Source organism: Haliotis rufescens, unplaced genomic scaffold (assembly GCF_023055435.1).
Source record: "Haliotis rufescens isolate VD_foot unplaced genomic scaffold, xgHalRufe1.0.p SCAF_8, whole genome shotgun sequence".
Classification (NCBI taxonomy): domain Eukaryota; kingdom Metazoa; phylum Mollusca; class Gastropoda; order Lepetellida; family Haliotidae; genus Haliotis; species Haliotis rufescens.
Window position 1 is genome coordinate 32457925 of NW_025964372.1, and position 24883 is coordinate 32482807.

General features: G+C 40.0%; 2 protein-coding genes across 2 annotated transcripts; both read left to right on the forward strand.

Moving 5' to 3' along the window:
- Positions 1–510: 510 nt before the first annotated feature.
- On the forward strand, positions 511–9364 carry LOC124115975 (toll-like receptor 3). The gene has a single exon (XM_046477159.2). The coding sequence runs from the start codon at positions 515–517 to the stop codon at positions 3038–3040; it is 2526 nt and encodes an 841-aa protein (XP_046333115.2). The 5' UTR covers positions 511–514; the 3' UTR covers positions 3041–9364.
- A 1643-nt stretch (positions 9365–11007) lies between these two features.
- Positions 11008–23718, forward strand: LOC124116006. The gene is made up of 5 exons (XM_048389783.1): positions 11008–11230; positions 15935–17833; positions 19491–21050; positions 21507–21739; positions 22544–23718. The coding sequence occupies exons 1-5, from the start codon at positions 11212–11214 to the stop codon at positions 23207–23209; spliced, it is 4377 nt and encodes a 1458-aa protein (XP_048245740.1). The 5' UTR covers positions 11008–11211; the 3' UTR covers positions 23210–23718.
- Positions 23719–24883: the final 1165 nt, after the last annotated feature.

Consider the following 24883-nt stretch of genomic DNA (forward strand, 5'->3'; position numbering starts at 1 on the left):
GACATTTACTGAAATTGGGCATTAATTACCATCGCGTTGTTTTTTTGCCATACAAATTGACTTTATATTTTGTTAAAATTGACATATTGGAGATATGTTTACTGAACTTAATTTGCAGAAATTTAACGATTTAAAAAGGTTCCTTATGCATACCACCTTCAGTAATGTTATTCAGGTAAGTTCAAGAAAATTTACAAATTTCATGTTCGCTTTGGTCTTCAGCTTGGCATGATTGAAAACACCGGGGATATTTTTCTTCAGTAATGTGCAGTTTTCTATCAGGAATAAATGTGGAAAATATTTCTTCAATTGTCCCTTGTTTAATGAAGCTGCGACTGTTTGAAACCGTCCACCCTGTTTACAGTGCTTTATGCTAAAACAATTCATCAGGCTAAAGGTTAAACAAAACAACTGAAATCGTAGGAATGCAAAGCTCAGCTTTTATCATCGGATATCAACTGGTTGCTAATAATATATTATTATATTTATACATATTACAATTATATTGACAGGAATGATGACAGTCAAGTTATGCTGTTTGGTTTGGATTGTAATTCCGAATCTGATGACATTACAGTGTTCCCCACAGCAACATTCCGACCTTCAGAAATGCAACATTTCCCATGCAGCCAATGAAACAACAGTGGACTGCTCAAGGTGTGGTTTCAACAGAGTCCCTCGAGGTTTTCCCAGAAACACAACCGAACTTAACCTAGGTAACAACAACTTATCAAGCCTCCGGAACGGATCACTGCCCTACCTTCCCTCATTACATACGCTGCTTGTGAATGATAACAACATAGAGTTTCTGGAGGAAGGTGCTCTGCAAAACTTGCCTGCCCTTCAACGACTCAACTTAGATGGGAATAGATTTAACTTTACCTATTCCTCTCTTCCTCTTGGGACATTTCAAAACCTGACATCCCTGACAACACTCCGTGTGAGCAGAATGAAGATGCAGTTTTCATCATTGAAATATCCTGACGCTACATTTGCTGATCTTCACTATCTCGAGTCACTGGTTATTGATGGGGCTGGAGAACCCGTGTTTGGACCTGGCTTTGCACAAATGAAGAGGCTGAAGAGTCTCACTTTTGGATCACCTGTCCTTATAAGACGTTTAGGGAATAGCTCCTTTGTGAATTTCAGGGAAGCACCTATAAGCAACCTAACATTGTCAGTGTGTATAAATCTTATATTTCTGGGAGACAATGTCTTCTCTCCTTTTTCTGAACTTAGATTCTTGCTTGCCAGAGACACCGCACCCTTTGGACTATATCAGTCTTTATTAAGCCTAAAAGGACTAAGTGGAAGGAATATGACCGAAATAGACTTTTCACATGTGCACAGATATGATGTTACTGTCAAAGGTGTACTAAACAATCAAACACTCATGCTCACGTCTGAAATGACCCGTTACCTTGTAACCATATGTGTTGAGCGACTGATTCTTAGAGAAAATAACATAGTTGTGATTGAAAGTAGTGCGCTATTACAGGAACCTTTTCAAAGCTGTCTAAGATATATTGACCTCAGACAAAATGCTGTAGCTGGTGAGCCCCAGTGGCTGTTTCTTCTCCCTGAACTTGTTAACCTTGTTGTACTGGATGTGTCAAAGCAGGTATATCATTTGTATCTAGGTGATGGGCAGGATAAAAGTTCCAAAGACATGCTTGGGAAATCATGGGGAAACGTGACATTCTATCTTCCTCCGTTATTGGAGACACTTTTATTGAGTGGGTCAGGCGCACATAATAAACAGTTTAAGGGGACTAACATATGTTTTCATGGAGGTGAACACTTGACATATTTGGATCTTTCTTATTCTGCCTTGAGAATGGACTCATGGCGTATTTATGGTATGGAGCATGTAAACTATCTTGATTTTACAGGGAATTTCTTTCAAAAAATACCGTTGACATTTTTTCAATCATTCCCAAACGTCATGATGCTGTATCTAAACAATGTTCACTTTGATACTGATTTAATGTCTAACATGAGTTCCCAGACACTGTTTAGTCCGCTCAAAAACGTCCGTTCATTAGATATATCCTTTAACTCTTTATACAAAATGTATACACATATATTCAGGGATCTTAAAACCTTAAAATATTTGAATTTAAGCCGTAATGTGTTTGAAGACGTCCCTATTGAATTGTCTGGAATGTTAAACATCACTCATATTGATCTTTCATTTAATTCCATCGGTGTTCTGAGCACAAATACAAGAACAATGTTAGATGAAAGGGTATTTGATTCGCAGCAGATTTCACTTGACCTTCATGGAAACATCTTGTCCTGTGGATGTGCAGCCTTGGACTTTCTGACGTGGATTATTGACACAGATGTCCAGTTTCGACGCTTTGACTCGTACAGTTGCCTCGACACGGAGGGTCAGCTTATCAAACTTTCAAACATTACTCGTTCCTTTGGGAGACACTGGAGATATTGCTACGCTAGATTTTGGCTTGCCTTTTCAGTTTGTTTGATGTGTGTTCTGATTTCTGGTCTTGTTATTTTTCATTTGATACTGAAAAATACCATTTCGTTAAAATACTGGATGTTGAGATTAATAGGGTTCGATTATTGTGTGCCATGCAGAAAAGATTATCAGTATGACATATTTATTTACTATTCTCAACATGATGATTATCAGTGGGTGTGTACCACCTTTCTACAGAAGATGGAGGTTGAGAGAGGTCTACGACTATGTATTCCAGACAGAAACTTCGAAGTGGGCGTTTGCGCAGCTGAGGAAATTATTAACTGTATTCACAACAGCTGGAAGACTGTCCTGTATGTGACCGAGACTTTCCTTCAGGACGAGTTGTGTTCCTTTACACTGTCATCTGGGATCTATGCATGCAACAATAACATGCCTAAGAGACTTATGCTTCTATATTCGAACTCCATCTTACGTCACCCGCTCCCTCCTCTACTCACTCAGCTTCTGGATGGAGATGGTGTGTTTGTTCTGGAGGACTTGGAGGAATACAACGCCTGGCAACGACTCTTTGAACATGTTTTGAGATGGATCTGAACGTACGTCCTGGATGTGGCGGGTTTTTGTCCACCTTGATGTCAGCATAAATTGTACAGTTTTGATTAGTTTGTGAAAAGTCTCTTCCCTTTTGAATGCCATCTCTGCTATTTCAAAAATATTTTTGATGAGCTCGAGGTTATTAAAAAATAATAAATGTAATATTAGCTAAGAAAATAACATGTATACAATATACATAAAATACACATTTATAACTGTATGAAATGTACTTTGGGCCATATGACCTCACATACTGAATAAGGGATGGTGGGGTAGCCTTATGGTTAAAGCGTTCGCTCGTCACGTCACGCCGAAAACCTGGGTTCGATTACCCACATGTATGTTCGTCCTTGAATTCATTTTGAGTGTTTCTTACCTGGGGAATATTGAAAATCGAGCAACTTTTTGTACACGTTCCATAATTAATACATACCCATATTTTAACATACTACACGTACAGTTTGCGCATACTTATGCGGGTGTAATTAAGGTCAACAGCATCATATAAATTCCAGTTGTCTGATCTAAGTAGATCGTACTGTTAACAGTCTCTCTCAGGGTTCTGGGAATATTCCTAATAACAAAGAAAGTCCCTCTAACATTTTCTTCCTCTTCGAAAGACATGAAGCTTTTAGAGTTGCAGCGACCCTTTACTGTATATACACCCTTATTGAACCAGTTATGAATGATAAGTCGTGAGTTATTGAACTAATGGTTAAACCATAGTGGTTAAAGCGCTGATGTTTTTTCACTGTTATGTTATCTGTGTTTAGTAAGATATATTTTTCTCCATTTGGTTCATTGATGTTCATTTTCAGTCTTGACATTCTATGAAATATTGAAAGAGTATTCATCGAAGTTCTAAGACCAGTCGCGGTACCGTCTAAGAACAGCTTAGTGTAGTCCACATATTGCCCAAGTTTATGGTCTTTGTCATTAAGTATATACTATTCCTTTAATACTACCAAAGGGTCTTCAGCCCTAGAATTAAATATAACCTCCGAAAGATGACAATTTTGCGTTAGACATGAAGAAACATTGTCAGTGTGTCATGTGTGGGCAAAATTCTTCTTTTGTATCTTATTTTCGACCAATATGTAATACAAGATCCTGTTAGTCGCCTCTTACGACAAGCATAGTCGCCTTTTACGGCAAGCATGGATTGCTGAAGACCTATTCTACCCCGGATCTTCACGGGACCCTCTATATGTGCTCACCCGGTCCCTTATTGTTCTATCTCCGTGGAATTCCAGGTAAGAATATAGGCCCCCAACAACCAACGCTAGTCATAAGAGGCAACTAAATGGATCGGGTGGTCAGGCTCGGTGATTTAGTGGATAGCTTGGCATCGGATCCTAATTGCGTGGATCGGTGCTAGGGAAGTCAATGACAGGATTGTCTTGTCCAGGCAAGATTATTTCCTAAGGTCGTCATACATCTGGAAACATTGCTGAGTGTGGCGTTAAGATACTAATAAAAAAATCCAAGTTGAGGCGAAAGTTAGGCTAATTAGAAACGACTTTTGAAAATGACACTGCATAGAAATGTTTCATGATTCAGCTGGTTTTGAAGTGAAATTAAAAAACGCTTATGCCCGATTACACATGTTTAATGGTGATGCCGTATATCGTACAGAGGATACTGGAAAAATGAGAGCACTCCTGCAACGCTAACATTCCCAACTCGAATTCCTATGGCTGGGATGGCTGTAAATGACATGCATTATCTCCCTTCTGTTGCCTGGTGTACCAATGTGATTTGAAAGTTGTGATTAGTTGCAAGTTGCTGTTTAGTCAGCAAATCAAGGTTCCAGCTGTAATTTACCGGATCATCTTTTTCAAATATGACAGGCCAATAATTAGTAAAATGTGAATAGCCATTGGTATGAGGGTGTCATGATGATGTAGTTGCTAGAACTTCTGTATGTGTTAACATCAGTATGTGTTCAGAAGTCACTATCAATTGATGATCCCGGTGTTCGAGGAAAGGAGAGCATCTACCATCACAAACACATGCAAAGGCAAGTCAAATGTTCACCTGTTCACAGGGAACATACGGAACAGGTCAAAATATTGGATTGCTTCAGAGTAAAATGTTTTCATTGACGCGTCAAATTTCAAAATGCCCTTCATAAAACCATAAACATTTTGAAAGCTTTGCAAAACGAATGTTTCTATAACGTTATTTTTTACTTATACTCCTCACAAAAGGTTAAGCAACAAATCTATTATGTGTCAGTCCATATATTCCGATACCTAAAACTGACTAAAGCAATACAAAGAAAGAGCACAAACACACATTGTCCTCAAAGGGAACTGAAAAGCGTTTATGCCTAACAGGTTTACAAATGATCAAAAACAGTATCATGAAAACAGTCGTGCAAAATGTGCTGCACTGAAAGATTAAAATCTTTAAATTTGAGTTTAAGTCCTTTTGAAACAATGATCAAATGTTCAGTCACGTGTATGTCCACCATTGGCTTGAATGCAAGCTTCTACACGTCTTGGCATTGACCAGATAAGCCTATCAAGTGTCTGTTGTGGAATGTTCTGCCATTCTCTCCTTAAGGCCTGTTAAAGTTGATCCAGATTGTGAGGACGAACATGAAGACCATAAACAGGCCTTCCAAGAATGCCCTGTTCAATGGGATTAAGATCCGGAGACCTTGCAGGCCAGTCCATATGCGTGATGTTGTTGGTCTGAAGAAGATCAGAGACAACTCTTGCTCGATGTGGACGAGCATTATCATCCATAAAGATGAAGTTAGGACCTGCGTGTTGTGCCAGGGAATGATCACAGGTGTGACAATCTCGTCCCTGTACCGTACTCCAGTCATGGTACCACGTCTGATGACCACAAGATCAGTTCTGTGTCCAACCCTGATGCCAGCCCATATCATCAAACTTCCACCTACGTACTGGTCGTGTTCAGCAATTGTACAGTTGGCGTATCGTTCATTACGGTTTCTCCACACACGTGCCCTACCATCGTTGAAGTCAATGCAGAATCTTGACCCGTCTGTGAAGAGAACGTTACGCCAGCGATTGACCCTCCAGTTACGGCGTTGATTGGCCCAAGCAAGTCTCTGTTGTCGATGGTGTGCAGGCAGTGGGGTACATCGTACTGGTCGCCTGGACCTCAGGTCCTTAGCGTAAAGTCTGTTTCTTAGTGTTTGTGTTGTGACTCTGTTTCCTGCAACTCTCTGAAGGTCATTCTGGAGAGATCTGTCCGTAGTTAACCTGTTTCTCCGGGCTAGGGTGGTCCTCACGAGGAGTTGTCACCCTTGGACGACCTGTACGTGGTCTCTCTGTCATCAGTCCAGTTTGATGGTATCGAGTTATCGCTCTTGAGATGACACTGCGGTGAACATTAAAATGATTGGCAACAGCAGTTTGTGGTGAGACCCCCCTGTACCATTCCAACAATCTGAGCAACCTCAGTTTGCGTTAAGTGACGCCTAGCCATGTCGAAAGTGTTAATGTCGACAAATTGCCCTTGCTGGGAGTTTTTAAGCAATCAGGGTGCATGGGTGAAGTGTGTAAAACATGCATGTCGTGCATTTTGCATGTGTGTTTTGAGGGTGGTTGTGTTCAGGCGATGTTATCAGTGTTATCAGGAAAATCTACATGAAAAAGGCTTTAAGTCGAGTATTCGTAGGTTATTTTCCTGCCTGGATTTGTTCTCAATGGATGTCATTCAACACTGTTGTGAATGTTGCACGGAAAATAATACTTGTTGTTTAACTTTTAGTGAGGAGTATATAATCAACAAGATCTTTGGACTTGTACCCAACGGACAAAATGGAAGATATGGCATATCAATTTCAGGTTCATCTTTATCGGTATATACGCGATAGTGTCACTATATGTTCTGGTCCATCACTTGGCTGGTCTGGTTTGTTTGCCGGTCACCGTACCAGGGCAGGAGTACTGCTGTTTGTGTGAGTGTGATGCAAATTGTGTGAGTGGCGGGTATTATCGGTATGGCGGGCCATGCTTACCTTTTTTCGCAAATACCTAGTTCAGTGACCTGTTAAGTGAGTTTTCTTTATCTGTATAAGATAGTACTAAACACAAAACCTAACTATATATATAAACTAAGTAATTTAAACCCCTTTGTACAGTAATGGAAAGTAAATGTATGTCTGTATGTGGCGAAACCGCATTATCGGTGGTTCGAGAAGGGAGCTAACTCCGTTTGCCTAATCAAAAGTTCGAGGTGGGCCCACATTCGAAACTAAACGCACTTGTTGTTGAGAATATATACTACGTAAACAAACCCGCATAACAAACTCATAATTTGTCTATTAAAAATAAGTATTATGACTTATAATTGGATTAATATGTACAAATAAGATGGCAATACAGCAGAACTCACTTCTACGAACATCGCCAAACTAGGTCGTGGGGTCATTAATATTCATGAGTTATTCCTTTTATGGAACAAGTTCTCGGAAACGTTTGAGGCTTGTATCATGTCCGAGATCAATTCAAGTGTAGACATATTTTCAGGCTTATATCGCCACCAACACTTATGATTAGATTGATGTGTTATGTTGGAAAAAGTAGAATGAGTGGTATTGCCTCTGTAAATTTAATTTGAAGTTGATTTAGTTCTTGCTTGGTAGCTATTTTTATAAACTTAGTGTGGTCAGCTATGATGCAGTTATTCAAACTTCAAAGACTTTTGTGCCTTTCATGGAATTATTGTCACACGAAATGATTTATAAAGATATTTCCCATCAATTTTACAAAATATGAATAATACATAATGTCACATAATGACAAACGTGAGCCCACTAGCCTAAATGACTTCGTCAACCTACTGAAACCCAGCGATTTAAAAATGTGGGCCCACCTGTTTCGATCACTATAAGACGGGAACAATGTGGGCCCACATTTTAGAAAATGGTTATAAGTAAGCCAAGCTAATGAAGCTAGCGATTTTTAAATATGGTCCCTCCTTTTGCAATCACTATGACGGAAGAACGTCTACCCACTAGGCGATATACAAATGTGGGCCCACTTGTTTCGATCACCATATATGACGGGAACAATGTGGACCCACATTTGAGAAAATGATTATCAATATTTAAGGAGAATTTCGCGATTAATAAATGTGATCCCTCCTGTTGCAATCAATATGACGGAAGAACGTCTGCCCACATTTAGGGATTGATTATCAGAACTAACGAAACAACCTAACGAATCTAGGCGAAATACAAATGTGGGCCCACTTGTTTCGATCACCACAGATGACGGGAAAGATGTGGGCCCACATTTTACAAAATGGTTATCACCACTAAACCAATCTTAGAAGATGTACGGATGGAAACATAAATTTATAATGCATTCAAACATTTAATTACGCATACGTTTTACCTTAGGGATAAGCTGGGCATTTAATAGCTGGACCAACAACGAACAGCATGGGTGACGCCATTACTCGCAAATACGAAAACAACGGACTTAGCTCCCGTTTGAAATAAGGGTGACCCCCCTTTCCCAATATGAACCACTGATAATGCGGTTTCGCCCTGTATGTTTGATATATGTTGGTAAGTGCAGATGTATGAGTGTTGTATGTCTGATATGAGTGGCTGTTGTACGATATATTTTTATACCTTATTTTACTATAAGATTTCATTTGTATATAATATTCTACATATGTTTTTCCTTATTATGCAGATTTGTCAGTGGCAACGTTCACCATGCAATCATTGTTACCGGTATTACCAGTACAGGTTTCACCTATCTGGTATGTAATGTTATCTTAGATATTGTATAAGTATTCTATCTTTCATGATTTGTAATTCTTACCAAAATTACATACAGTATGTTCGTTATCACTTTATTATCAGATTGATATATTTTGTATCTGTGTATTGATACATTGGTGTATTGTACGGTACGTCTGATGTATTGTGTAAAGTAAAGTAAGCTCTATTTTATTTAAAGAAAGTGATATCTCTATTTTAGAAATTTAAAGAGTAACTATAACATATTGTATATATTTATTAGATTCCATGTTATATTTGCTTATGTTGTACTTTCATTGTTTCAGGCTGAATTAAGTACGTACGTACATTCGTACCTACCAATACAATAAACGTCATCAGCCTAACCCCCCACAGCCGTTTGTGATTATTTGGCCAGTAGATCGCCTACTCTACTGTCGGCCAAGACAACCACGGTTAAAATTACTTCCTTGTTAGAATGGGTTGGCCATCACCAGATAGTGACACACATGTATTTCACCAAAAATAGTTGTTTATCATGACGTAAATGAATGAGTGAGTATTGTTTTAAGTCGCTTTTAGCAATATCCGCGCAATATCACGTCTGGGGATACCAAAAATGGGCTTCAAATATTGTACCCATGTGGGGAATCGAGCCCGGGTCTTGGGCGTGACGATCTAACACGTTAACCACTAGGCTACCCCACCGCCCCTTTTGACAAAGGCTTCCTGTTTGTGAAAATTTTACAAAAGAGAATTTTATGTTAACGTTAAACTTGTACAATTCATTTAACTCAATACAATGTTTGTAATGAATACTCTTGTAATACAGTTTACGACTGATTCAGGGTTAAAACATCTCAGTTCTGAAGAGCAGCTGAACTGGATAGTGTAGCTATGCAAATTTGCATTAAACCTGTCTGTAGAGCATAACACTGTCAAGCCGATCGTTGGAATGAATATACATTTTTTAAATGTTGCTACCAGGAAGTTTAACAGTCATCCGCAGCTGATCTTATAAACTTAAATAGCTGGGCTGAACCAGACTGGGTGAAGATTGTGGGTGAGGTGGTGTGTATATTCATGCTTGGTCAGGTGAAAGAGGGCGCTATTGGGAAATATTTTTTTACGAGTTTCGGCTTTTGAACGCGAAATTGACGAGTAATTGACGGGACACAATATGACGTCTATAAGCTTTCCACGAGACCGTGTTCTTGAAATGACGTAAACGGTGACGGACTACTTCGACATTACTGGGGGAACCCTTGCGAATTCCCTAGCACAAGTGAATACAGATAGAAGCGCTGTTTCTGATCATTTAGACCCTTAAATCTTAACTCAGGGGTTTCAGCATACACCGAGACACCTCAAAGTGTTTAACTGCATGATCGTTCACAAATATCCTCGCTACGACCCATCCTTGTGAACAAAACGACGAAATGCACATCTGTGCCTACACTGACAGTGACAGTCTACAGTAATCTATGAATTTACCTGAGTTTCTATTTGACATTTCTGTCTTCACCTTTCAATGATTGGCCAATTGATCAATGATGACGAAAACATGTGTGTGAGTGTGTCGAGTGTGTTACCTTTTACGGCAAGCATGGGTTGCTGACTTATTCTACCCCGGACCTTAACGGGTCTTTGCTTCATTGGGTTGCTTTATTAGGTTGGTTGGATAGGCAGCTGCTGCGAATTGAAACAATTTTACATCAAGGGTAATGGCATACATGGCCAACAATTGGACAAAGCCAAACGTTTGACATGACGTGCGCCCAGCACTTGTACCCATAATGCCCCTTGCACTGCTGGGCTCCAGCCAATGCGAGCTGGACGTTCTCAAATACCTCCGTATTTAGAACATAAATTTCCCGCCACTGCACGCGCCCCGCGCGCCTTTGAATTTCGTCTGGCAAAACAAAACGGCCGCAGAAACAAAAATGTTGTGAGGTGAGATGAGATGAGGTTGAGGTGAGGTGAGGTGAGGTGAGGTGAGAACGACGTGTTCATATGATTATTATGGAGACGTGGATGCACGTGTGTGCGTGTGCGTTTGCGTGTGTGTGTGTGTGTGTGTGTGTGTGTGTGTGTGCTGGTACTGGTTATATAGTTGTAGCGAACTAAGATTTCATGCCGCAGTGGATACACTGATACACGCGCATCGATCCTGACCATCCATTAAGTCGTCTCTTACCACATGACTAGGTTACTGTGGACCAATTCTAACCAGGAATATCTTTGTACACTTTCCTGTTTGCATACTCCATGGTCGCCACATCCCTATTTAAAAGCGCGGAGAGACGTGACGTTTGCGGATCAGACTATTCGGGTGTGATCTACCCTGATATAAATTCTCACTGTCGGATCCCAGACACAACTTAGCGCAGCTGTAAGAGGTAACACAACAGAGAAGCTCAACGATGAGTCAATCATGAATCTGGAATTAACAGGTAGGTGGTAGTGTAGCTGATTGTCTTGTGAATGCTTGGTTGTTGTTTTTTGTTTAACGCTGCAGTCAGCAATAGTCCAGCTGTATGACGGCGGTCTGTAAATAATTGAATCTGGACCAGGAAATCCAGTGATTGACATCATGAGCATTTTGCCATGCAGCTCCGTTACTATGGGATCTTCACGAGGGACTTCGTTGCCGATGGGTATCTAGTCCAGTTGTTAAACCGTTCACATGTCATCCCGAAGATCCGGGATCGTTTCCCAATATTGGAGTGTGACGTTAAACAAACAAAAAATACAATATACTGATTTATGTTAAAGTCTGATTTATTCACGAATGGGGCGGTTGGGTAGCCTAGTGGTGAAAGCGTTTGCTCATCACGCTGAAGTCCCGGGTTCGATTCCCGACATGGGTACAATGTGTGAAGCCCATTTCTGGTGTCCCCCTCCCGTGATATTGTTGGAATATTGCCAAAAGCAGCGTAAAACCATACTCAATCAATTATTCACGAATGTTTTCAAAAAAATACCATTAGAGGTTTAGTTCATTGTGGTTCTTTTGCTACATAATACAGATTAATGGGACGTGGATTCATGTTTGCCATATCACAAATATGAGTGAAGAAATCTGATCAAGTAACTACCAATATGAAAAACTGCGAAAGCTAGAGGAAACACACTGTGCCAATCAGCTTCTTTTTTGATCCCCATTGTGATTACACTTCCTCATTGCAGCGTTTCTTCTCTCTACACCTTGATGATTCATTATTAGAAAAGTTCCCTAGCGACCTGCCGTACGAGGTGACTAAATCGATAAAGTGAGGCATTAAACAACAGACGAACCAACCTTACAATCAACGAATAGCATTACAACCAGTGGGCGTGTGTGTGTGTGTGTGTGTGTGTGTGTGTGTGTGTGTGTGTGTGTGTGTGTGTGTGTGTGTGTCTGTGTGTCTGTCTGTGTGTGTGTGTCTGCTTGTACTAGTCCGGACTAATGCCGATTTATAGTGCTAGCGCACTGAGATACCATGCCGCAGTTTAATATGAATACCCCACTCAGACACAGTATACTGACTCCGAGCCGACCATGGCCAGTCCTTGTTTTTAGCCCCTTAATGTCGAGCGCCAGACAGGGTAACAACAAGTACCATCTTTTAATGTCGTGTGGTATGAAGCGGTCGGGGATCGAACTCAAGACCTCCTGCTTTCCAGGCGGACGCTCTACCACTACACCACGGAGGTGGTCCCCACGTATATTACATATCATATTTTTTTGTTACCTGATAAAAAGAAAACACCAAGTTACTTAATTTCTAACAAATGGCAACTTTTGGTATAATAAATTATTCACAAAAACAATCTGAATCTTCAACTGGATGAAAGTTTAGAAACAAAGCAATGGCGGAAAACAAACAAATCCACGTGCATCGTGATCCCGTAACACTATTTGTACTCTTCAATTATTGGAGGAAATAAGGGATGTATGTGTGTCTATCTACACGAATATCTAGAATTATTTACACGGATGTATAAATCCTTGTAAACAAATATCTCATTTTCATCCGAGTTTGCACGTGTTAATTTAATTATTTTAAAATAGTTGATAAACTTTAGGATATTGATAAGCTTAAGTGACACGTTTGGGCGTTGTTTTGTTTCGTTGAACACTACGAATAATAAGGAATATTGATTATATGCAAAATCTGAAGTGATATCCTTTCTAGGTAGACGATTCAATAGCAAATTATGCAGATTACGAAAAACAAGAAAACATCATTATCACTATGCCCCGCCATGGAGCACATTAGAATGTTGTTTGTTCATATAGTAGTGAATATAAACTATAAAGAGTCCTATGAAGCCTTAAGAAGAGATAGGCACTTTGGTTGCTTTGTGTCATCAGTAAAATGATTAAATGTGAAATTAATACACACACATTATTCTCTGGATAAAATAACCCAGTCTTGATAAGTATCTGTAAGAACATGTTCCCAATGCAGACACTATGCACAAAGTAAACTGAGATGGACAAAGGGCCGTAACTCTTTCAAAAGGTAATTTAAGTATCTCTTACATAAGCATGCACACTTTCATTCGAGTAACGTTAGTAGTTTCAGAGAAACTAAACACAGTATGCACGAAGTTGAAAATCACGACCATAGCTCTGTAAAACATGAATTTACGACACCAATTTTCAAACTCAAATGAGATCATGACCAGTTAAAGCAGTGTGTAAAATTTCATTTCTCTGACTTGAATAGTTTTTGAGAAGATTTGTCCCCTCTAAGAAGCGGACGAACGGAGACACTTTCATACCTACATATTGATGCATACCCGTGAAGATCCGGGATAGAATAGGTCTTGCTTTCCGTAAAAGGCGACTTGCTTGCTACATGTCATCGTTTCTCAACTGCTTGCTTCGATGCTCATGATGTCAATCACTGGATTGTCTGGTCCAGACTCGATTATTTAGAGGCCCACGTCACATAGTTGGAATGTTGCTGAGTGCGGCGTAAAACAACAAACAAACACGCCCAAGCGCCCATTTCGCACAACTTTTGTTGAAGTTGATCATTGCCGATCGACGGCATCTTGACGTATTGCGTGGGACACAATATTACAGTGAAAGCAAAATCATCAGGCAGATACGTGAATCATATATCTTCATATTCAACATTCAATGAAAGATACCAAGAAACTTGCACTGGCATGTTGCGTCATCGTCTACCGTTTCCGGGAGCATACAAGGTCAAACGGATTTAATAATAATTAAATCGTCAAAGTCCCATTGTTATTTCATATAAGTGGTGCTTACTGGATACTATGTGGTGATTTGTGTTTATTCTGGATGTGACTATTCAAAACCATTGGAACTTTTAAAAATGTACTGTACTATTAAAGATATACTGTAATTGTTTTGTAACGAAAGAGTATCAGCAAACTACCTCTGTCTGTGACATCACATTCGGCGTCCTTTGCATTTTCTGAAATTTTGATGTCAGGTTTCACGATCTTCATTTTCTATTTTCTCTCGTCATATTAAACAGAAATTGACAAATAAAACATTTTTCGATGAAGATTGGTTGGTTGGTTGCTTTTTTAATGCCGCACACAGCAATATCCCAACTATATGATCGTCAACTTTCGCCAAGGCATATATATGTAGTTGGTTTGTTGTTTAACGCCGCACTGCGAGTCTGGACCAGACAATCCAGTGATTAATATCATAAGCATCGATCCACGCAATTTGGATCGATGACATGCATCAACCAAGTCAGCGAGCCTGACCACCCGATCCCGTTAGTCGCCTTTTACAACAAGCATAGTCACCTTTTACGGCAAGCATGGGCTGCTGAAGACCTATTCTACCCCGGAAGCATATATATGTAAACAGTGTAAACTTTGTTGATGTTAAAATAGCAATAAGTTTTGCTGTGGTCGGTTGGTTGGTTGGTTGGTTTGTTGTTTAACGCCGCACTCAGCAATATTCCAGCTATATGACGGCGGTCTGTAAATAAACGAGTCTGGACCAGACAATCCAGTGATTAAAATCATGAGCATCGATACACGCAATTGGGACCGATGACATGTTTCAACCAAGTCAGCGAGCCTGACCACCCGATCCCGTTAGTCGCCTTTTACTACGCGCGCAATGATTTTCGTACGTCTTCTAGTATCACTTCACGGTATTTGTATTTTCGTATATCGTAAATATTCAACAGAAACTTAGGATTGGTAAATATTAATAACTTAAAGTCATTTATTGTTTCCTGCAAATTTAATTACATGACAAGTCAGATTAACCCGGTTGTTCTGCTTTCTGCAACTGATATGATGACCTCGAAAATTACGTTCATATTCTGTTTAACGTTTGGAGAATATATTTACTGAAATTGGGCATTATTTACCATCGAGCTGTTATTTGCCAAACAAAATTGACATTATATTCAGTTAAAATTAAGATATTGGAGATATGTTTATTGAACTCAATTTCCACAAATTTAACTATTTAAACAGGTTCCTGATATTAAATGCATACCACCTTCAGTAATGTAATTCAGGTCAGTTTAAGTAAATTTACAAATTTTAAGTTCACTTTGGTTTTGTTTGTTGTTTAACGCCGCACTCAGCAATATTCCAGTTATATGACGGCGGTCTGTAAGTAATCGAGCCGGGGCCAGACAAACCAGTGATTGACACTATGCGCATCGATCCACCCAATTGGGATCGATGACATGCATCAACCAAGTCAGTGAGTCTGATCACCCAATCCCCTTAGTCGCCTCCTACGACAAGCATAGTAGCCTTTTACAGCAAGCATGGGTTGCTGGAGATCTAGTCTACCCCGGATCTTCACGGGGTCTTCAGCTTGGCATGTTTGAAAACATTTGGATATTTTTCTGCAGTAATGTGTAGTTTTCTATCAGTAATAAATGTGGAAAATATTTCTCCTTTTGTCCCTCGTTTAATGAAGCACCGACTATTTGAAATCGTCCACTCTCTTTACAGTGCCTTCTGCTAAACCAATACAGCAGGCTAAAGGTTAAACAATAAACTGTGAAATTGAAGGTCGCATATAATATATTATTTCATTTGTTTCAGATTTGGTTAAAAACATAATTTTGCATTAAACCTTATTCAATGTCACAGGAACCTTTGTTATTCAGTATATATATTTATGAACATTACAATTTTATTGACAGGAATGATGCCAGTCAAGTTCTGCTGTCTGCTTTGGGTTGTAATTCCGAATCTGTTGACATTACAGTGTTCCCCACAGCAACATTCCGACCTTCAGAAATGCAACATTTCCCATGCAGCCAATGAAACAACAGTGGACTGCTCACGTTGTGGTTTCAACAGAGTCCCTCGAGGCTTTCCCAGAAACACAACCGAACTTTATCTGGGTAACAACAACTTATCAAGCCTCAGTAAAGGATCACTGCCCTACCTTCCCTCATTACATACGCTGCTTGTGAATGATAACAACCTTGAGTTTCTGGAGGAAGGTGCTCTGCAAAACCTGCCTGCCCTTCGACGACTGAACTTAGATGGGAATAGATTTAACTTTACCTATTCCTCTCTTCCTCTTGGGACATTTCAAAACCTGACATCCCTGACAACACTCCGTTTGAGCAGAATGAAGATGCAGTTTTCATCATTGACATATCCTGACGCTACATTTGCTGATCTTCACTATCTCGAGTCACTGGTCATTGATGGGCCTGAGGAACCCGTGTTTGGACCTGGCTTTGCACAACTGAAGAGGCTACAGAGTCTCAGTTTTGGATCACCTTGCCTTATTAGACGTTTAGGGAAAGGCTCCTTTGTCAACTTCAGGGAAGCACCTGTCAGCAACCTATCATTGTCAGGGTGTTATGATTTTATATCTTTAGATGACAATGTCTACCTTCCTTTTCCCTATCTTAGATTCCTATTTGCGAGAGACACCACTCCCTTTGGACTGCATCCGTCTTTATTAAGCTTAAAAGGAATGAGTGGAAGGAATATGACCGAAATAGACTTTTCACATGTCAAGAGATATGATACCACCATTCACGGTGTGATGCACAATCAAACACTCGTGCTCACGTCTGAAATGACCCGTTACCTTGTTACCATATGTGTTGAGCGACTAATTCTTAGAGATAATAACATAGTGGTAATCGAAACTATTGCGCTATTTCATGAACCATTTCAAAGCTGTCTAAGATATTTTGACCTCAGACAAAATGCTGTAGTTGGTGAGCCCAGCCTGCTGTTTTATCTTCCTGAATTCTATAACCTTGTTGTTCTGGATGTGTCAGAGCAGTCCCATCATTTGTATCTTCGTGATGGACAAGATCAACATTCCAAAGACGTACTTGGGGAATCTTTGGGAAACATGACATTCTATCTTCCTCCATTATTGGAGACACTTTTATTGAGTGGGTCAGGTTCACATGAAAGACATTTAAAGGGAACTAACATATGTTTTCATGGAGGTGAACACTTGACATATTTGGATCTTTCTTATTCTGCTTTGATAACGAATTCAGGGCATATTTATGGGGTAAAGCATGTAAAATATCTTGATTTTACAGGGAATTTCTTTCAAAAAATACCGTTGACATTTTTTCAATCATTCCCAAACGTCATGATACTGTATCTAAACAATGTTCACTTTGATACTGATTTAATGTCTAATGTGAGTTCCCAGACACTGTTTAGTCCGCTCGAAAACGTCCGTTCATTAGATATATCCTTTAACTCTTTACACAAAATGTATACACATATATTCAGGGATCTTAAGACTTTGAAATGTTTGAACTTAAGCCATAATGTGTTTGAAGATGTCCCTATCGAATTGTCTGGAATGTTAAACATCACTCATATTGATCTTTCATTTAATTCCATCGGTGTTCTGAGCACAAATACAAGAACAATGTTAGATGAAAGGGTATTTGATTCGCAGCAGATTTCACTTGACCTTCATGGAAACATCCTGTCCTGTGGATGTGCAGCCTTGGACTTTCTGACGTGGATAATTGACACAGATGTCCAGTTTCGACGCTTTGACTCGTACAGTTGCCTCAACACGGACATTCATTCTCAGCTAAATGGTAAATTACACAATTGTGCTGTCCCCTGCGGAAAACCTGGTTAATATCTTAGCTGAAAATATATTTTCTGTTACAAATCATATAATGCAAGCTGAACGGCTAAATGAATACACATGTTGATGTACTTCGTTCAGTTTGTATCTTCACCAGTCTATAGTGTTGCTTATAAAGTCGTCCCCAGCCTTGTCCCCGTGCTCAGTGTGTGACTTTTCCACTGAATAATTAAATATTCTGCACATTTTTACTGCATTTTACTCTTTTTTTTCATGCGTAATGATCATATATCATCATTACCAGCAGTTTTCAAGCAATGGTTCTGATAAAATATCTTTGGCTAGCAATATTCTACTGTCCCCGATTTTACCATCAGATACGTTGGTCACTTTTGTGTGAAGAAGTCACACACCAACTAAACAAACATTATAACACAATGTGTCAGATATGATTTGTTCAAGCATAGTCTTAACACTTTTTATCATCAATTTCTTAAAAAACTTAAAGAAAAATCATGAATCACAAAATCACAAAATTATACCAGCTGGGTACGATACTTTTCATCAGATACGTTAGCATGATTTATTGCCGCACACGCCTGATAAACTACAATATATGATGTTGTGTTTGTTACTTTCATAAAACAACGTGTCACCTATGAGAAATGTCCATCCCAAACCTTGACATGAGTATACTTTCGAAATTTCTGACCAATTCGCAAAGTTGTCATCAGATACAATTTTGTCAGATACGTTAGATAACACCAGTGACATCGGAAGATGGTCATCGAACTTCAGTAATCTCGATAAGTTGAATCTTATCAATGCACATGCGCGCCGTGCCACCTCTCTACTTCCGATTTTCAGCCAAGAACGTCCTGCAACCTGGTTTCGGTTCTCAACAATCCATCACAAATTGGTAAGTAATCTTTGCCATCTTAGTAAATGGGTCATCTGAATTGAAAGCCACCCCATAGGTGATAATTATTTGATAAAATAGATTCTGTTAATTAGGATGGAAAAAATGAATCCCTTACTGTATATTAGCAATTCCCAAAGAGCATGTTTTCCAACCTAACGTATCTGATGCCAACCTAACGTAGTTTACGAATGTAATTTAATGATTAGATATGTTTCTTAAGTGAAGACCACAACATTCTACTGATGTTTTCTGTCGGTATGCATTTCATTGATAGGAAAAGTACTATATTTTACTCAAGCTCCTGTCTAAACACCTAAATACCAACTAACGTATGTGATGATTTTTATAACGTATCTGATGAAATTAGCATATTTCACAAAGAATAAAGTATGAACATTTTTAAAGGGTGGCTATTTCATAGTGCAAACATCTCTTTCACTTCGACGACTGTTTCAGCATGTTTTTGTCTATGCTTGATTTTAGAAAATGGCGAAAACAGACGCAGAAAACCAAAAGGTGTATCGGGAAAGAAAGAAACGAAATGACAGTCAATATCTACCCAAAGAACGTGCTCGAGTCAAAGGGTACAGAATACCAATTGATCAAATGCAAACAAAGAAAAAAAAGGCAGTTCGTGAAAGGAATAAACTCTATAGTAAAGCATACCGGGATCGAAAGAAAACACAGAAACAAGCACAAGGTGCCAGCATAGTTGAGGTCACAGATGTGGTCGTTGATGCAGAAACTGACCAGGTCGACACAGTATCAAGCAGTACTGATGCATCTCGGCAGTCAAGGTCACGCCCAGGTCCTTTCTTGGTCAAAATGACTTTTCCAAATAAACAGAGAAAACCAAAACGCTCGTGTGCACTGAAAAGAGCAAATACAAAAGTAAAAGAGTTGACTGACCAACTCTCTAGCTACAAAAAGAAGCAACAGAAATGGAAGAAACGATATCAGAGGATGAAGGCGAAGTATGGGACATCCAAACAGACTAGCCGCAACAATACTGAAAATAGCTCGGATCAGACGACAGGCAGTCTTCAACAACAGTCTGAAGCAACACCTTCAACAAAAACCAGACATGATCTCCGGGAAAACGGTGTGAGTCCCAGTCACTTGCCAGCCACTGTTGTTAGACAATTAACAATGGCTAATGTACTTTTTGGAGAAATTAAAGAAAGTGTCGCAGCCAACAAAAAGCAAAGCAAAATGAATGTGATGACATCTCTTGTTGGAGGGAAAGTACTTAAGAAGTACAGATGTGTGTCGGGTTTGAACAAGGCTACAGGTTTGTCACGAAGAAGTTTATCTCGGACCACCTCTAAGGTAATAGAGATTCGAGGAAGAGCCCGTCTCACTCTCGTAAGAGAGCAGATTAAGAGACTAATTGTCTCATTCATGGAGAGAGATGATATCAGCGTATGTATGCCAGGCAAAGCAGATTCCAAGAGCCTAAATGGTGTCAAACATCAAACAAGAATAATGAATGATTATCTGTCTGAGGTGTATGCTAAGTTCAAGATTGAAAACCAGAATATGAAACTGTCTTTTGCATCATTCTGTAGGCTACGGCCCAGATACATCTTGCTCACATCACACATTTCAAGAAACACTTACTTATGCAACAAACATCAGAATATGGCCATGAAACTCAAATGTCTGAGAAGTGTTGGATTACAAGTTCCAAAATCACCGGATATGGCGTATGACAGTGTATCCGTGGACGCAATGGATCAGATGCTGGAAACTATTCAGGATGACGTTGAATATGATGAGTGGAGGCGTGTGGATGTTGAGGGGAAAAAGAAAATGAAGGTGGTGAAGATAATAAAGAATGCCACTGACTTCAAGAATTATATGCTACTTGAATTTGCTGAGTTCCGTGACCACGTTGGAAGAGTAAAGTCGCAATATGCAGCTATCCATGAGTTGAAGGATACACTCCCAGATGGCCATATCATCATACAGATGGACTTTGCTGAGAACTTTACATGTTCCAGCATGGATGAAATCCAAAGTGCATACTGGAACCCAACAAATGTCACGCTTCACCCTGTAGTGGTCTACTACAAGTTGGACAAACTGGTACACAAAAACTTTATCTATGTGTCTGACGTCAATCAGCACAACTCGACTGCGGTACTTACAATCCTAAAACGGATGTTACCTGAACTGAAAACCACTTTCCCTGATGCAACGCATGTTCACTATTGGACTGATAGCCCGTCATCACAGTACAGAAATCGGTACATGTTTGATGTCATTCTGAAGCATAAGGAGCTGTTTGGGCTTGAGGCACGTTGGAACTATTTTGAGTGTGGACACGGGAAAGGTCCATGTGATGGACTAGGAGGTGCATGTAAACGCCAGGCATCTGATGCAGTAAAACAAGGCAAAGCGACAATTCAAGATGCCCACGATTTTTATGAGTGGGCGAGACACAATCAAAAATCAATCCAATACAGATTCTACTCTACTGCTGAAGTAGAGAAGGCTGCACAGGACATAGCTACCTCTAACGCAAAGGTTGTACATGGCACAATGAAGTTGCACGCAGTCATACAGCAGAATGGGGTTCTTTTTTCAAGAACTGTATCATGCTACTGTACAGGTTGTCTGAGCGGCAATGACTTATGTGTTGGTTGGCGCCGTCACCATGTTGACCAAACCATATCCCAGGAAACGCATGTACTGCAGCCCACACAGGTTTCTGTATCCCCTGTACCTGCTGCACCACATGTACCTGCTGTCCCAGTTGTTGGCAGATTTCTGGCTGCCATATATGATGGTAACTGGTTCATCGGGAAGGTTCTCGAAGTTGACATAGATGATGGCGATACCAAAATAACTTTCATGGAGAAAACACAAGACAAAGGCAAGACCTACAAGTGGCCATCTCGTCCTGATGAAATTTGGATAGAATTTGACGATGTGCTCTGCTTTATTGATGAACCGGTCGCTATTGGCAAAACAAGGCGCCAGTACAACGTAGCTGCACGTGACGTCGCCCGTATTGAGAAGGCATTCAAATGAACATTCACTTTGTATTTTTTACGAATTGCCAAGATTTCAACCACAATGCCTCAAAAAGCATCAGATACGTTGTGTTAGAGTTTGTGCTAAATGTCATATGGAGAAAATATAAACCTCATCTTTCATATAAATGTTTAAACTTCAGACGTTTTTAAGCCAAAGATCGGCCACTTGTGAACTTGTGTTGTTGATTCAGGTTGACATCAGATACGTCAGTTTTTGCAGTTGAAGATTATTGCTGTGTTCTCAGTAGACTAATTCTTGAAGGCCAGGGACTTGGCATGTAGTTTGTTCGATATTTGTACCAATGTTTGTTATCAAGTTATTTTTGCAAAATGAACAAACTTTCATAGCTAATACGTGTTTGTTATTATTTGCTAATATCTGTAGAAAATGTGTTTCTTGAACAGGTGTCCGCGACACTTTCCTGTTTTGAGACAAATGATCCTTAGGCGATGACTTCGTTTGAAAATGATATAATATGTGGTCCTATGCAAATGACAATAGCACTTTTTGCAAGTTAATTAATGCTGTGCAATATATTTTGATTGCAATGATAACATGCAGTCTAACGTATCTGACTACAGGACATTTGACATATGTTATTTCCGTTATCATTAAAAACAACTCTGATGTCATTTGGGTCCCCCAATGATTAATTCTGAAAGCCTGAATACTGTTTTTACTGAAAATAAGTTAAGTTTTTCAATATCAAGAAATATATTTTTTAACATTTGATATGTGAAATAGACCATTTAGCTGAGAATCAGTGCGGAGGGTCAGCTCATCAAACTTTCAAACATTACTAGTTCCTATGGGAGACACTGGAGATATTGCTCCGCTAGATCTTGGCTTGCCTTTTCGGTTTGTTTGATGTGTGTTCTGATTTCTGGTCTTGTTATTTGTCATTTGATATTGAAAAATGCAATCTCTTTAAAATACTGGATGTTGAGATTAATAGCGTTCGATTATTGTGTGCCATGCCGACAAGATTATCAGTATGACATATTTATTTACTATTCTCAACATGATGATTATCAGTGGGTGTGTACCACCTTTCTACAGAAGATGGAGGTTGAGAGAGGTCTGCGACTGTGTATTCCAGACAGAGACTTCGAAGTGGGCGTTTGTGCAGCTGAGGAAATTATTAACTGTATTCACAACAGCTGGAAGACTGTCCTGTATGTGACCGAGACTTTCCTTCAGGACGAGTTGTGTTCTTTTACACTGTCATCTGGGATCTATGCATGCAACAATAACATGCCTAAGAGACTAATGCTTCTATATTCGGACGCTATTTTAGGTAACCTGCTCCCTCCAGTACTCACTCAGCTACTGGATGGAGATGGTGTGTTTGTTCTAGAGGACTTGGAGGAAAACAACGCCTGGCAACGACTCTTTGAACATGTTTTGAGATGGATCTGAACGTACGTCCTCCAGACGTACGTCTGCTATTTCAAAAATTATTTTTGATGCGCTTGAGTTTATTAAACAATAATAAAATAACATATATACAATAAACATTTATAACTCTATCCTATTGTTTTCCAATGGGCAGATCAATAGGGCAGTTATCACTAAATGTTACCATAGATATAGCAAGATCTCTGTTTTCAAAGTTTCAGGATACTTAAAAAGTGACAGGCAAATATCATTTGACGTTTACTGAGAGAACAATACTTGAAATGCTGGACTTCCTCATATGAATTGATATACTCTTAAAAAAAGAAACGCAATACGGATATTGTTGGCCATAAATGCAAACTTAGCGGACCAAGATCAACATGATCACACCAAAGACAAGCAAACCATTAGTCGGGAAACACGTACGATTCAGAAAAACGCACCCATTGCATTAACAAAAGGGCAATGGAGCTGCAGCAGCACCATAAACGGTATTAAAGTGCAGGGTTTTTGATTGCCTGGCATCTGCGTCAATCAAACAGTGACAGTTCAACAACATGCCAAGATTACCAGAAGTGCAAAGAAACAACGTCAAAGGCCGCTTGCAGGCACGGGAATCCCGATCAGCTGTAGCCAGGGTTTTTAATGTAGCGCCCAGCACCATCACAAGGCTATGGGATCGGTTTCAACAGCATGGATCAACATGTAATTGACCAAGGTCGGGGCGACCATGAGTAACCACCCCCTGCCCAAAATCGCTACATCCGACTGCCCCACCTGCGTGAAAGGACGACCACAGCCACCTCAACCGCACCTGGATTGCGCAGAACCTCCGACCAGACCGTATGGAACAGTTTAAGATCAGCAGGTCCAGTTCGACGAGTCATATTGACATCGTCAACATCGACTGCATTGGTGTCGTCAACACAGTGTATGGCCTCAACTGCGATGAAGAGATGTCTGGTTAAGCGACGTATCAAGATTTCTCCTCCATCTCGGGGTTGGAAGAGCACGGGTCTACAGACGTCGGGAGAACGTTACGCCGGAAACTGCGTACAGGAAGTCGACAGGTTTGGTGAAGTTAACCTTATGATGTAGGCCGCTATCTCTCATCATGGCAGGACAGGTTTGGTCCATACCTAGGGCATTCTTAAGGCTCAACGATACGTCAACGAAATTCCCCTACCACACGTCCTCCCAAATACAGCCAAAGGCAACGGTGTATTCCAGCAAGACAACGCTCGATCGAATACAGCAAGGATCACAAGAGCCTGTCTGTACAACAACAACGTTGATGTTCTCCTCTGGCCCTCCAGATCCCCGGATTCGAACCCGATAGAGCACCTATGGGATGAATTGGACCAACGGCTATGCTGACGTCAACCACAACCCCAGACATTGCAGCAGTTGGCTTTTGCGTTGCAGGCCGAGTGGGCTATCATTCCCCAGGATGTGATTCACTTACTCCTTACTTCCATGGGCAGGAGATGTCTGGCCACTATTGATTCCAACGGGGGACATACGCGTTATTGGTGGTAGCTGACCTTAACCTTGGACTTTTCCTATGTACCGATAACTGAGATGACTACAATCACCAAGTGTTCTCTCCACACCATTTTGGCTCAATACCTTGTACGGTTCCTCGTTTAAATTCTTTTTCCCACCTCACACAAATCTGGCTTGGCGTTTTTTATT

What these genes read in the sequence shown, in the direction of transcription:
- LOC124115975 (XM_046477159.2), top strand. Translation starts at nt 515, where the DNA reads ATGATGACAGTCAAGTTATGCTGTTTGGTTTGGATTGTAATTCCGAAT.
- LOC124116006 (XM_048389783.1), top strand. An exon ending in CATTCATTCTCAGCTAAATG is followed by an intron (nt 17,834 to 19,490) that starts GTAAATTACACA and finishes TCGTTGATGCAG; the next exon opens with AAACTGACCAGGTCGACACA. An exon ending in GCTGTTTGGGCTTGAGGCAC is followed by an intron (nt 21,051 to 21,506) that starts GTTGGAACTATT and finishes CTGCTGTCCCAG; the next exon opens with TTGTTGGCAGATTTCTGGCT.